Source organism: Halichoerus grypus, chromosome 12 (genome assembly GCF_964656455.1).
Source record: "Halichoerus grypus chromosome 12, mHalGry1.hap1.1, whole genome shotgun sequence".
NCBI classification, from domain to species: domain Eukaryota; kingdom Metazoa; phylum Chordata; class Mammalia; order Carnivora; family Phocidae; genus Halichoerus; species Halichoerus grypus.
The window spans coordinates 18,407,673-18,422,149 of record NC_135723.1 but is presented as its reverse complement, the minus strand read 5'-3'; the positions used below and the strand labels follow the sequence as shown (position 1 = coordinate 18,422,149).

Sequence of the window (14,477 nt, the reverse complement as noted above, 5' to 3'; positions counted from 1 at the left end):
TGAAACCCATTCTAGAAGGTATCCTTGAAAAGCCCTTCTATCCATGAACATCAAGCCAGTTATTCTCTTATTCGTTAATGTTTGTGTAGTATCTTGTGTTTTTTGCTTTTGTTTTATCTTTACCATTCATAATCCTTTCCTAATCTTAAAAGCTCTCCCTTTTTTGTCTTTGTTAGGGGTTTAGCCAACAGAATAAAGCCAAAGAATCTCTGCTGTCTGTGCTCCCAGGTGTTTCAGCAAGACCTGAAGCCATGTTCTCTGATAAAACACAGTGTATGGGGAGACTGTCGTCCCCAGGAAGGATGTAGTTCTGTAGATACGGGGTCTGTGAAATGTGTAGGACAGCGCCAGGCAGACGGTGGGCTGCTTGCTTAGAACATGAACCCAAATAAAAGATAAGCACAAAATAAAAAGACCTTCAAAAAGACCAGGACCAGATACTCAGTCTGAATTTCTACATTTTGCTCTAGGTTGGGGGTCGGTCTTCAGTAAAGCCCCGGATGATGTAAAGAGCAGACTCTTTAGGCTCTGAGGCCACGTGGTCTCAGCTGCTCGGCTCTGCTGCTGCACTTCGTGCACATGAGCGTCAAGAAGGCGCAGGCGAACCTGTGTGTTTGTGTTCTGGTAAAACTTTATTCATGAAAGCAGGCAGCCAGTCCGGGGGCCTTGCTCTGCCGGCCCTTCCTCAGATGATACAAGAGCCTTGTAAGTGCTGTATAGTAGGGCTGACCAAGTTGTTAGAGCTCTGTTCTTTTAAAAAAAGTTACTTTCTTCTGATTTCAAGAGTAATACGTGTTCTCTTTAGACACAAAAACTCCTAAAACATCCTTCACTGTTCTTACACTCAGAGATGATTGCAGTCAGCTTCTTCAGAAGGATGTCCGTGCATATTCTGTTTGGTTGGAGTCTCATTTTATCACTTATTTTATTATTATAAACTTTGATCGTTCGGTCTCATTTTCCCCCGGCAGGCACGTGTCTGGTCCTTACCGCAGTCTAGCTGGTGTTCTCTTCCTGCTTGTCTGGCACGGATGTTTTCTCTGGCACATATCGATGTCCTTTTATTACTTGTCATCAGAGGAGAACGGGAAGCTGGAAAGGAGATTTCGTCGCACACAGCTCTTCTCTGAAATGATGTACTCTTGTCATGAGATTTGACTTGGGTTACTTTTACCTCTTCTTTTCCATCTGTCCAACAGAGGAACATTCGATATCTATGTGAAGTGCGATGGTGTTGGAAGGTGTGTGGGGAATTACGATAACCGCGGGAGTTTCGGTGAACTGGCCTTAATGTACAATACGCCCAGAGCGGCTACCATCACTGCTACCTCTCCTGGTGCTCTGTGGGGTTTGGTGAGTGAGAGATTTATTCCACCCGAGTGTTACTTAGGAAAACTGTTATGACGAAAGCCAGGCAGGTAGAGTCTTTTGGTTCTAATAGGTGGATTTCTTTGCGATCCTCCTCGGTCATTGCGGTATTTATTAAGCAGCTACTGGATGCTGCACTTCTGGGTGCTGGGTTAAATCTTCATGTTCTTTCCCAGTGAAGTCAGGAGCTTAACCTACTGGTCCTGGGAAAGAGACTCAGATCCGAAATACTCCTCTTTTACCCACCCTTAAAAACCAGCCACCCAGACAATTGAACAAGGCCTCCAGCGCTGTTTTCTCAGGTAGCTTTCTGGGGTATGACATGATCTGTGCTTCCCCAGGTGTGGTCCCCTGACCAGGAGCACCTATATCACCTGGGCACTTTGCTGGAACTGCAGATTCTGGCCCCACCCCCTTACTGATTTGGGCCCACCGAATCAGAAGCTCTGGAGATGGGGCGCAGCGATCTGTGCTTGAGCAAACCCACCACGTGACTCGGATGCATGCTAGAGTTTGAGAAGCCTCCATAAACAGGTTCTCTTGGTGTGCTTTAAAGTGGTAACAGCTTTGCCTCGAAAAGCAGCTGGGTAGCATCCAAATACTTGATGCCTGTTTCTCACCTGGATGCACATCAGAATTACTTGAAGGTGGGGGAGGGGGTGGAAATGTTAAAAAAAATTCCTCTTGCTGAAGCTCCACCACAGACCAATTTAATCAGACCCTGCCGGGGTGGGACCTGGGCTTTTAAAATAAATTTGTTAATGGTGATATTTCTACAAGACTTAAAAGTTGGTTTGAAGACATTTGGATGAGGTGGGAAGGGAGATTCTTTTCATACGTGATATCAGGATGCCGAGTAGCTGATTCTAGAAGGCGGTCTCCGATGTGCTTACGGGTCACCTGGGAATATAGTTAAAACGCAGATCCTGATTCACTGGTTCTGGAATGAGGCTTATGATTGGCATTTCTCATAAGCTCCCAGGAGACCCCAGTGCTGTTCTGCCCAGAGCACACTTTAAGCAATGCTGATTTTAGGACGTTTGCAGTGCTTGTATTTTCTTTTTAAATTGTTGAAAACGGCCCACTCTCTAGTTTCAACATGTATTTATTAGGTTAGTTCTCTCAAAAATCCTTTTGTGGAAGGAGAAGAGGTTGAGAGAATAGGACGTCTATTTGCAGTCTGGGTCCCAAGGACCGTATGTAGCTTTAAGTAACCCGTTACTCCCTGTCGACTCAGCCATTTAACTCTGAAGTCGGTTCAGCTGATAAAAATCTCTTGCTCAGAGAAACCATACATACCATACATTTCTTCTTATTAGAATCAGGCGGTTACTGTTGCCGTGGTAAAAATGTGATGAGTCACATTTTAAGTTGTACAAGAAAATTTGGAATTGTTTCACACGAGAAGAAACTCGTCGTGGTCTGGCGTGTTTTAAGGACTGTTGAAGATTTGAATACCCAGAGCCAGCAAAGTAAGAAACCCCAAACCAGACCGGGCTAGGTCCATAGGACCTGTTTGCCAGTTACCAGAGTGGTTGGCTCCATCTAGAGTCCGCCGTGACCTGTAAGGAAGGCATTCGCTGAAAGTTCGGTCATTCCGATGAGGTTGCCAGCCGGGGTCAGAGGGGTGCGCGGTCTGGAAGCCACCTCCCACACATCCTTGGAACAAGATCACACGTGTAGCAGGTTGGCCCCTCTGAGTACTCATAATTTGCAGCCCTGGCAGAAACCTTAAACTGGGTACCAAGGCCCAGCATTTCCCAGTGTGTGTGATACTTAAGCCATCAAGAAGGATTTAGCATTTTCAGAGATTTTTACTTATCTATGCATGTTATTCAGGTGGGCGGTTTGTGATGATCACCTTGGGGTATGTGCCTAAGTTGCAGGAACTTTTTAAAAATTAGAATTAACCTATCACTTAATCCTTCAAATATGTTTTTTAAGAGCCACTTACTGAACTATCCCCTTTCCAGGGAAAGTCGAGTAGAAAAGATGTTTTTCTTTTAAGGCCAGCACATTGGAGCTCTGTCATATAAATGCAGGTAGAAAGATAAGCAGATCCCAAGAGAAAAGTCCTTTGTTAGACTAGTCTAACTTTGTAAATAGTACTCGGTCACTGTTAGCCTTAAGGGTTAACTGATGAGCGTGAACCCTGCCAATGATTCAGAAAGGCAATTATTGAAATGACTAGGATGAAAACATTTGAAATGGGACTTTGTGGATTTTAATTATATGTCACAGTGGGTGTGAAGAGGTGGGCCACTAACACAATTTTTCCTGAGACAAATACCTCATTGTGGTTAATTTTTAATCACTAAACTATTTCTCGTCTTCTCTGTTTTGCAATAAACTCTGTCCATAAAATGGTGTTGAAGCCGGTTCCCAAACCTGATTATATATCAGAATCACTTGGGGAGCTTTTATGACCTATAGGTTAGTGAGCCCTACACGCAGACATTGTTCGAGTCATTGAAGTCTGGGGTCTGAGAACCATTTTTTTAATACTATAGCTGATTCTGATGCAGACCCAAGCTTGGAAATTATTTCAATAATTTTATTAATTATCTTGCACATTTTTCTCTTTTAAAAAAGTTATTAGGATTACAACTCCAAATTACAACCCTTGTCAAATTGTAATAAACTAAATTGGGGAATGGGATGTTTGCTTTCCTAGAGACTTACATCCATGCTGGCATTTTCCTCCATCCCGCCAGTTCAGCTAAATTCAGCCTCACTGTGTCGGACAGTAATTTAATAATTAATGAACATAACGCAGTTTTATTGGATATTAAAGTGGTGTAATTGTTGATCAGTATATGACAAACCAACATAATTCTGGGAGCTCTTAACTAAGAACCATTATAAATAATGTCTTACAGGGATTTTTTCAAAATAAAGTTTGTAGGAAAACCATTTTTTGAGCTGTTTGTTATCTTTAAAATTTTCCCTAGTTTCCTAATTGAGTTCTGTATCTTTGAGGTTAAGTAGTATAAACAGAGGAATGTTGGAGAACCCTTAGAATGATAAACACTGGCATTTGACTCTTGATACTCAAGAAAGTTGTAGTTCCTCTATGCACATTTTTTAAAAAAGAAAAACTCTGACATAATGTGGATGTGACAACCTAGCGTACATAATTTTTTCAAGAGCTCATTATAATTGCTTTATGATTAAAAAATTCAGCAGTGTTTTTCATGCATTTTTTTTTCCTGCAACCCATATTTAGATTTCCATTCGGAAATATCACAACCAGTATATTTACCAGTATATTACTGTATTTATTTATGTATGTGTCCTTGTGTATAACTGAAATAAATAACTAAACAACACTTTACTAAAAGGTGTGCATACTGAGATTTTCCATTCTTTATTTTTTACAAAAATGCTGGTCATGGGTGAAGGGGGTCAAAAGGTACCAACTTCCAGTTATAAAATAAATAAGACCTGTGATGTCCTGTCCACCTCGGCCACTGTAGTTCATGCTATATTTGAAAGTTGCTAAGAGTGTAGATCTTAAAAGTTCTCACTAGAAAAAAAGAATTTGTAACTATGTATGGTGATGAGTGTTAACCAGACTTATTGTGGTGATCATTTCTCAATATATATATGAATGCCAGATCATTATATTGTACACCTGAAACTAATACAATGTTATAGGTCCATTATAACTCAGTTTAAAAAAATGCTGGTCATGTTCCACTGACTTGATTTTGGATATCCTAGGGCTGTCATCCACAGTAAAAGAACTTGTGTTAGCCCGAACTCAGAGACACGGAGTGCAGTGGTGGCTTCCAGGGGCTGAGGGTGGGAGAGATGGGGAGATGGTGGTCAGAGGGTGGAAACTTCCAGTTACAAGGTGAATGAGTTCTGGGGATTGAATGAACAGCATGGTAATTATCGTTAACATTGTATTGTACACTTGAAAGTTGCAAAGGGAGTCTCAGATGTTCTCATTACAAAAAAGAAAGGGTAATTATGTGAGGTGATACCAGTATTAACTAACCCTTTTGTGGTAATCATTTCGCAATATATTAGTGTATCAAAGCAACACATTGTATACCTTAAACTTTTACACAATGTTATAGATCAGTTAAATGTCAATAAAGCTGGAGGAAAACAAAGACAGGGCTAGTGCTCTTTTTTTAATGGTGCAATAGCGCCACCTTGTGGGTGTATCACAATTATGTGTTGGCCAGTTCTGAATAAAAGGAAATCGTTTCCTTTTTTAAAAAAAAAATGAAAGTAATATTTTATGTGGGTCTATATTTTATGCCTGAAGAAATAAAAAAAAATCTGAAGAAAGTATAAATATTAACCTTTTATTTCAAAATCTTCAGTTACTGTTTGTTCCTTGTTGGGACTAAAATGAAACTATCTCTTCAAACTTTTTTTCCTAATAAAATCTACCTCTTAACTGTCTTTGTATCTGCTATTCTGCCTTTAGGACAGGGTAACCTTCAGGAGAATAATTGTGAAAAATAATGCCAAAAAGAGAAAAATGTATGAAAGCTTTATTGAGTCACTGCCATTCCTTAAATCGTTGGAAGTAAGTATATGTTTATGCTTTTGTTTTACTTTGCTTTAAAAGTTGTTCTGTTTGGAACATTTAGTTCTGTAGGAAAGTTTCTTTGAATATTTTTATTTGAAAAGATTACATGATGGTGTTTGTATAACATGGTATTTCTTTCACTACCTGTAGCTGCAGATGTTCTGTTTTGCTTTGTTTTACAAGTAATGGACTCCTGTGAGTGTCTAGAACAGATTTATATGTGGTCTTTATCTAAAAGCAGACTTCATAGGTATTTACCCAAAGAATACAAAAATACTAATTCAAAGGGATACACATGTCCCGATGTTTATAGCAGCATTATCTACCACAACCAAATTATGGAAACAGCCCACATGTCTGTCAACTGATGAATGGATGAAGAAGAGGTGTGTGTACACACACACACACACACACACACACACTGGAATATTACTCAACCATAAGAAAGAATGAAATCTTGCCGTTTATGACATAGACGGAGCTGGGGAGTATAATGCTAAGGGAGAAATAAGTCAGTCAGAGAAAGACAAGTACCCTATGATTTCACTCATGTGTAATTGAAGAAACAAAACAGATGAGCAGAGGGAAAGTAAAGAGAGAGACGAACCAAGAAACAGACTCAACTCTAGAGAACACACTGATCGTCACCAGCGGGGAGGGGTTGGGGGGATGGGGAAATAGGGAATGAGGATTAAGGAGGGCAGGGGGACTTGGTGTGATGAGCACCGGGTGTTGTATGGAGGTAACGAATCCCTGTATCGTCTGCCTGAAAACTAATATAATACTGTATGTTAACTGACTGGGGTTTAAGTAAAAACTTAAAAGATGTAAAAGCAGACTGAAGTAATGATAGAAATGTGGGCAGTAACTAGTTACACCTTTACAGGGAGAGCTTGTCGAAACGCGGTGTGTCTTTTCCTTCCCAGTCAACCTTGCTGTTTACCCCTCTTCTCCTCTCCTCTTCAGACTGGCATTCCAGGGTCTCTTCTGTCTTCAGGCTATGCTTTCTCCCTTGGTGAACTTGTCAGATGCCCTGGCTTTAAACACTGCTTATACACTGATGCCTCCTAAAGCGGCCATCGCCAGGCCAGGTCCCTCTGTCGAACAGCAGATGCATTTATCCAACCGCATGGTTGACATTTGCGCTCACGGGGCTAATTGACATCTCAAACCTAGCGCATCCCAGCTCTCCTCCACCCCTGCCTTCCCCACCTTCCTGCATCTGGGCCACAAGCCTCAGGATTAGTACTGATTCATCTCCTGAAATTTCTCTCTGTTGGGTTGTCGGTACACGCCTGGTGGAGGTTTTGGCCACGTTGCAGAATGCGTATGAGGCAGCTGATCGTGTCTCGCGGCATCTCTTTTAACATGAAAGATCAGGGGCTGGAAATACACATGCCTTCAGAGTTAGGCAGGTGTAATGTAAGGGAGCGGAGGAAGCCAGGGTGGGGCGTCAGCTAGACTCGGCGCCAGCGCCAGAGCGGTCGCCGACCCCCCGCCCGTTGTTGCTGTGTGCCATTCATGTGGGCTGGGGGTTGCTGAGCTCCTGATTGTTCAAGAGAAGCTGAGAATTCAGGTTCTCCTGAGGGAAATCTATTTTAAAATGCTGGCACTTAATTAATACACACACAAACCCGCATGCTCTATTTATTTGGCCTCTAGGCTACCAATTTTTAACTTCTGAAATAGAAGTTTAGTCTGTTTAATTTAGTCTGTTTAATCATATCTTTTTTTCACTGAAGGTTTCTGAACGCCTGAAAGTGGTAGATGTGATAGGCACCAAAGTATACAACGATGGAGAACAAATCATTGCTCAGGTATAGTGCTTTTTAGGTAATTCAGCTTAGGGTTGTATTCCAAAAGTTTCTTCCACGAGGCCGATCTTGATAAATTTTTCATTTGTGTCTGTAATTAGCATGTAGTGGTGGATTAAATGAATATTACTTCCACCAAATGACCTCTTAAAAGTGGTTTGATTTACAGCCATTAAGCTATTTGAATATTTTTATTTATATAATTAACTCCTGATGAATATGTATTAAATCATCAGATGGATTTCTGGATAATTTTCTACTTGTACATGACATGAAATTTAAATGTATCTACAATAAGATGTCATTGACAATCAGAAAAAACAGGCGAGCGTATTCCTTGAGATAACACGGACCCAGAAGTTGCGCCGGGAGTTCTGCAGAGTTTTGCATGATCAGTTCAGGAGAAAGCCTCCTGGGGCTGCTCCCTGATAAAATTAATCAAGAAGGGAACACACTGTACCGTGTACTGTATCAGCTTCCAGGCACGAAATGGGGGCCGACGTGCTGTTTCACCCCTAATGCTTCTCTGAGATCCCAGTTGGAATGGGTAGGAATACACACCTTGGTTATGACAGAGCTGCCAAGAAGTAGGATTTATGAAGACAGTCGGAGTTCACAGATAAAGCAGACGGATGATAGGGCCCATATTTCTTAGTTACAGTTCTAAGCCCTGGGCGAATGATTTAAACAGATTTTAAGGTTCTCTGATTTTTATATCACAACATTTATGCTGTCTTATAATTTTAATCTAAAAGTATTGTCTTTTGATACATGTGGCATAAGATGCAAGGTCAGTGAGCCTGAGGCAAGAATAATTGTGCTAGAAGGCAGACACACAAGTAAATCACAAGTCGCTCTCTCCTGTACACACACGTGCACACAGATCATAGTCAGGGGTTGGAGGGGAGTGGAGTCAAACTAGAGAACAAGGCTGAGGTTCTGCTACGGAAGTTGGAAAATAACCACCCACAGGGCACTTTTGACATGATTCTTTTTAGCCTTTTATTCTGAAATAATTGCAGATGCCCGGTAAGTCGCAGTGATCGTACAGCGGTCCCACGCCCTTCCCCCCTTTCTCCTGGTACCTGCTGTGTCGCTGCAGGACACACCGTCACACCTACCATCCGACATGGCACAACCCACAGACCTAGTGTTGTCACTTCCATGTGCATTTAGAGCACCCTTTGAAACAGAATGATCAGGCGCCTGGCTCACTTGGTTGGTAGAAGTGACTCTTGATCTCGGGGTTGTGAGTTCGAGCCCCACAGTGGCGTAGAGATTATTTAAAAGTAAAATCTGAAAAAACAATTACACAGCAGTCAACAGATGTATTATGATTTTAAACACTTGAAAATTTAACAGGAAGCTTTTATGATACAAAATAAGAGAAAGGAGATTATGTATATGTATTAATCTTAGGGCTTATTGAAAGTATTTTTAGGTATCATCTTTTAAGCATTTATAAATATCTATGTTACATAAATCTAGACTCCACATTTTGGTGTGATGTATTCTGATACTGTGTTTCTTGGATTGTATGTACTAAAGAGTTTTGAAATTCCCAGGTTTCTCTAGAATCACTTTGAGAGGCTCAGAAAAGTCAGTATTTGCTGTCATGCATACTGCACTATTTAATTCAGGAGGCGTCATTGGAAATCAAGGCAGAGTTCACCCAAAAACAGAAAGAAGGGAAATCAGGGATGTAGTTAGAAATGGCAACACTTTCAGGAGCCTTTTTGAGGCCCCGAGGTGGAGTGGAGCATCAGTACAAATGTCAGGGTCAGGGCCCCCATGAACTGCCTCCTGATAAGTCTGGTGGTTTTCTCCTCCTTGAGAGTTTCTCCTCTTCGGGCCACCGTGCCGATGGTTATCAGAGGATGACACGGTGCGCATCTGAGCGCTTCTCGGGGAGCACGGATTGGCTGGTGGAGCCGGAGGTGCTGGGACCCAGCCCTGCCATCTCTGACTGTGGACATTGTCATCCGGGCTGGAGTTGGGGCCAAATTCTCACCTCCGTATTTGCCGTATCTCCTTGGCTAGTTTAGCAAGAAGTGCCACGGGAGAGAGTTTATTATTTCAGATAATTTTACAAATGAGCTCCTTATTCTAGAATTGTTGATCATGGCCTCTCAGTGTAGACGGTGAGATAGTTTGTTCCTCTGGGCCCTGGCTTTTCGGGCAGATCATCTGTACAATGGAGCTGGGTTGATCTCAGGGCTACGAGAGGCAAAAAGGATTGCTGTCAACGAAATCTGCATTTCCCCCCGCTGTTTTTGTTTCCTTCTTACAGGGAGATTTGGCGGATTCTTTTTTCATTGTAGAATCGGGTGAAGTGAAAATCACTATGAAAAGGAAGGTGAGTGTTGGCAAGTCCTAAAAATTCATGCTAGCCATAGAGCAACAGGCTTTCTGATGCTCACCCTCAGGTTAACAGAATCTTCATGAGCTGAGTCAAGGCTCACACTCTTCCTTACCTTGTCAGGGTAAATCAGAAGTGGAAGAGAATGGCGCCGTGGAAATCGCTCGGTGTTCTCGGGGACAGTACTTTGGAGAGCTGGCTCTGGTCACTAACAAACCTCGGGCAGCTTCCGCGCACGCCATCGGGACCGTCAAATGTTTAGGTAGGAGTCACAGTGGTGGACATGCCTCTCCTGCTTGCAGTTGGGATGCCTGCATTCCATGTGTTCATGGGGCTGTACCGATGATTGCATTGGGTCCCCAAGTTTTATGGTCCCCACAAAGGAGAACAAGGTCAAGATTCATGGCATTATAGAATCTGTTTGTGGGAGCCCGTTTTTTTCCCCATACCTATTTTGTTCTTCCATATGGGCATGAGAGAACGTCTTGTTTTAGTAAAGAATTCGGAGTATGGAGTTTTAGGTCTCATCTCTCAAGTAAAGTTTGTGTTCCCCAAAGAAAAGCCAGCCAGGACGGTATTTTTATAGCGTTCATCAGGGTCTGCGGGCAAAGCCCGAAGGTCTGTGTGAACGCTTCCTCCTCCTAGTCCTACGGAAAGGAGGGTCGGGTTTGTCCAACGCAGGATGGTTTTCTTTGTTGTCCAGCTGTTAATGATGCGGCATCACAAATGCCACCTTCAGCTGGAACACCTCTATGTGCATCTGAGACCTGACCTAGGAGAAGGAACCCGCTTGAATAGTGAGAAGTGGAACCCAGGAGGAGTCCGTGTAGAGGACCCTGTAAGAAAATCGATTCTGCAGTAATTAGCCACTCTGTGTTCTCAGACCTGCAGGCATCTTCAGAATTCACTTCTTAGAGAAGTCGCTTTTTAAAAGGCTTTCAGTACGTGTGATATTAATCAAGTGTTACACGTGGATGAAAGAGAAGGTAGGTAGAAACTGACAGGTAATTTTCCTGAGTACAGACAGGAAGGAGGAAGAGTAAAGGTGAAGTGAGTGAAACCGCGTTAATTTTTTTCTATAACAAATTTATTCACATTAAAGAAAATCTGAGAAATACAGAAAGGGTAGGAAAAACTCAGAGTCACCCATACCACCACCACCACCACCACCCTGTGATCCTGTTCTAATTCCTTCTCATTTTTTTCTATTTGCATGGGTTTTCTGTTTTAAAGTTTTGTCAACTGCTTTCTTTTTCATTCACTGTAGCTTCATAGGCACTTGCTCATTTTCTCATTTGATCAAATTGTAATGTTGTATGAGGTAAACATATGCGTTATAAGTTATTCAGTCATTTCCCACTGGCAAATATTTTGGGGGTTTGGGCTCCATATTTTGGGGGTGGGGGAGAGTTTTTGGGTCTGTGTGCACATACTCTTTTCCCACATATAGGATTTTTCCTTAGCAGTGTTCTCAGGAGTACGCTTTCTTTTTATGGCGTTCGAGGTGTACTGCCAGCTCTCTTGGTCTGTACTAATTTACATGCTACCAGCAATACAAGAACGTCCACTTCCTCAATTCTTGTGAACATTGTCTTTTGCACCTTTGCAAATTTGAGAGGCAAAAAAAAAAAAAACATTTTTTTTTTAATTTGGATTTCTGTGGTAGAGAGTGTGATATTTTCCACGTGTATATTACAAATTGAGTTCTTAAAAATGCAGGAGACAGGCAGGGAAAGTGACAGACAGCATATACTTAGAAGTGGACAAAAGCATTTTGGTCGCCATGTTGAATTGACTAGACAATAGGATAAACCAGTAAACATTACAAAAGGTAACACTGGGTCTTTACAGCACAGCATTGTAAACCCTGAGAAGGGAAAACAGTAGAGGAAAAAATCCCTTGCCACCTTTAAGGAGTTCATATTATTGGGGTGGTGACATCAAAACTAATTTATTTTTTAAAATTCCAAGGCCTTGCCGTAACAGCCCTTCATTTTCTTCTTACCGTAGACCAGGAGCCTCCCACCTAACCTAGCATTGCACAATCAGATTATCAAGGGAACATTGGCTGTTTACTTTCTGAGATGGATCATTTTTATCCTTATGCCCTTTTCTTGCATTTGATAAATATCTAAAAATACCATTGCATTATTGACACCTGTAGAATGGGCATCGTAAGTGACTTTGGAATTTTTCAGATTTGCAAAGAATGTTAAATTTGTTTTTCTTTTATTCTCCCCTTTTCTTAGCTATGGATGTGCAGGCGTTTGAAAGGCTTTTGGGACCTTGCATGGAAATTATGAAAAGGAACATTGCCACCTATGAAGAACAATTAGTTGCTCTGTTTGGAACTAACATGGATATTGTTGAACCCACTGCATGAAGCAAAAGTATGGACAAGACCCATAGTGACAAAATTACACAGTAGTGGTTAGTCCACTGAGAATGTGTTTGTGTAGATGCCAAGCATTTTCTGTGATTTCAGGTTTTTTTCCTTTTTTTACATTTACAATGTATCCGTAAACAGAGTAGTGATTTAATACTCAATAGGCTTTACCATCACTTTCTAAAGAGTAGGTCAAAAAAATACTGACATACTGATGAAATGACTTTGTACTCCACAAAATTATGATTTGAGTGAAAGGTTTATTCAGACGATTGTAATATACTGAAAGTATCTGTGTGTAAGAAGATAATTAAAGGATGCTGCCTTGGGTGATCTGTGTTCATTTGGACTTCCCCGGATTGCTGTGTTAGTGAGTGTGCCCATGAAAAGGGACCCTGGCAGTGACTCATGCTGGACAGCCTTGCATCACATTCTTTTTACAACTCACTATATATAGTAAGTACAGTTTTAATCATTTTTGTTTTCTCAAGTTTTTCTGGCTTGATAAGTTATGTGCTGGCCTTGGACTACGGTGAAATGGTAGAACACATCATATGCAATTTTCAAACCTTTTCTATTTTTGCAATAAAGTACATTCTGACTTCTTTGGCATAATGTCAGTAACCTCCGTACTCCAGTGGTTTTAAGGACAGGCAATGTAGTCATTATGATAATAGGGAAGAGTCTTTTTTAAATGAGAGATCATTGACACAGTTTCCTCATAAAGCATATATCTGCTTCCTTTTTCCATTTTGTAGTTCTCTGTACTCTTTAAAAGTTTGAGTTCGACATGTAATGTCACAAGTAGTTTTTTTAAATGCTATTTAAATTTGTCTTCTAGAAGTCGGAGATCTTACATATGCAAAAAAAATAAAGAGAAAGAAAGAACAGAAAGAAAGAAAAGGGAAAAAAAAGACCTCTCCTATACCAAAAATATTTTGGGGTCCTTATCAACATGCCCACAGGATATTTCTCTGTTCTTCACTAGGTGTACATAATATGATCCTTTGCAGACATCTGCTCCCATGGGTTTCCTTTAAGGTGGTAGAAATAAATTTTTATGAGCAAAACCATATATAAAGATAAAAGGAATTTCTGCCCCATCCAAATGTACCATTAGGCCTTGCCATTTGTGTTAATGTAGACTCAAAAGTGCAGGATGAACTTAACTGAATAGATTTTCATTGATAATATGCTTATTATTCTGCCACATAAGATGAATTACATTCAACCAAAAGCAGTATTATTCTTAACATGATTTCTAGGCCCACATGACCCCAGTGTCTGGAGAGGTTAGTTCTAACCAGTTGTTCACTTTTAAATGAGCCGTTGCATTTTGGGAAACAGGTTTTAAAGAAATACAAACCTGGGTAAAAATATTCTGTGGCTCTTACAGTGTGATGTTATTAGAGAACGTCTATGATCTTACATATATAATGAAAATATGGTTAAAAATGTGTTCATCAAATAATGTACATATAAAAATTATGTAAAGTATAACTTAACCACATTTTAGAACACTGTTTAACAATTTTGCAAACTTTCTTGTAGGAAGAGAGCTTACGACATGAAGATGACTTGTTTTCTATTTCAGATTTCATTTTAAAAACCAGGTCTGTTAAAAAAGAAAAAAACCACAAAGAACCCCCAGATTCCTGGCTCATCATTCTGTATTCTTTATCCACTTTTTCAAGATACCTTGTTGCATAAGCTGATTATTAACTATTCATGGAGTAGCAAACAAATGCCTGTTTAATAAAGAACTCTGACCAAGGCTGTAAATGCCAGTTACATTATTTTCAGTATTGTTGGTTATATTTAAATTTACCTTATAATAAAGCACACTTTTATAATAAAATGTTTTTAATGAAGTTTGGGGGTTTTTTTGTTTGTTTTTGGTTTTGTTTTGTTTTGTTTCACTTGTTTCTGCCTTGGGATTTGGACAGTGCATATTGTACTATGTGAGAAGCAGGACAGATGGGGGGTACATGTGAAAGCTGC

The 14,477-nt window shown here is 40.7% G+C and overlaps 1 protein-coding gene across 1 annotated transcript in view; it reads left to right on the top strand.

Annotated features, from left to right (window-relative positions):
* The window catches only part of PRKAR2B (protein kinase cAMP-dependent type II regulatory subunit beta), an 89,323-nt gene extending 76,517 nt beyond the window's left edge, over positions 1 to 12,806 (top strand). The window contains exons 6-11 of the mRNA XM_036101381.2: positions 1,200 to 1,353; positions 5,813 to 5,914; positions 7,660 to 7,734; positions 10,022 to 10,087; positions 10,214 to 10,352; positions 12,340 to 12,806. Coding sequence (XP_035957274.1) covers positions 1,200 to 1,353; positions 5,813 to 5,914; positions 7,660 to 7,734; positions 10,022 to 10,087; positions 10,214 to 10,352; positions 12,340 to 12,473 — 670 coding nt within the window. The 3' untranslated portion in view covers positions 12,474 to 12,806. The remainder of the gene's footprint in view (positions 1 to 1,199; positions 1,354 to 5,812; positions 5,915 to 7,659; positions 7,735 to 10,021; positions 10,088 to 10,213; positions 10,353 to 12,339) is intronic.
* Positions 12,807 to 14,477: the final 1,671 nt, after the last annotated feature.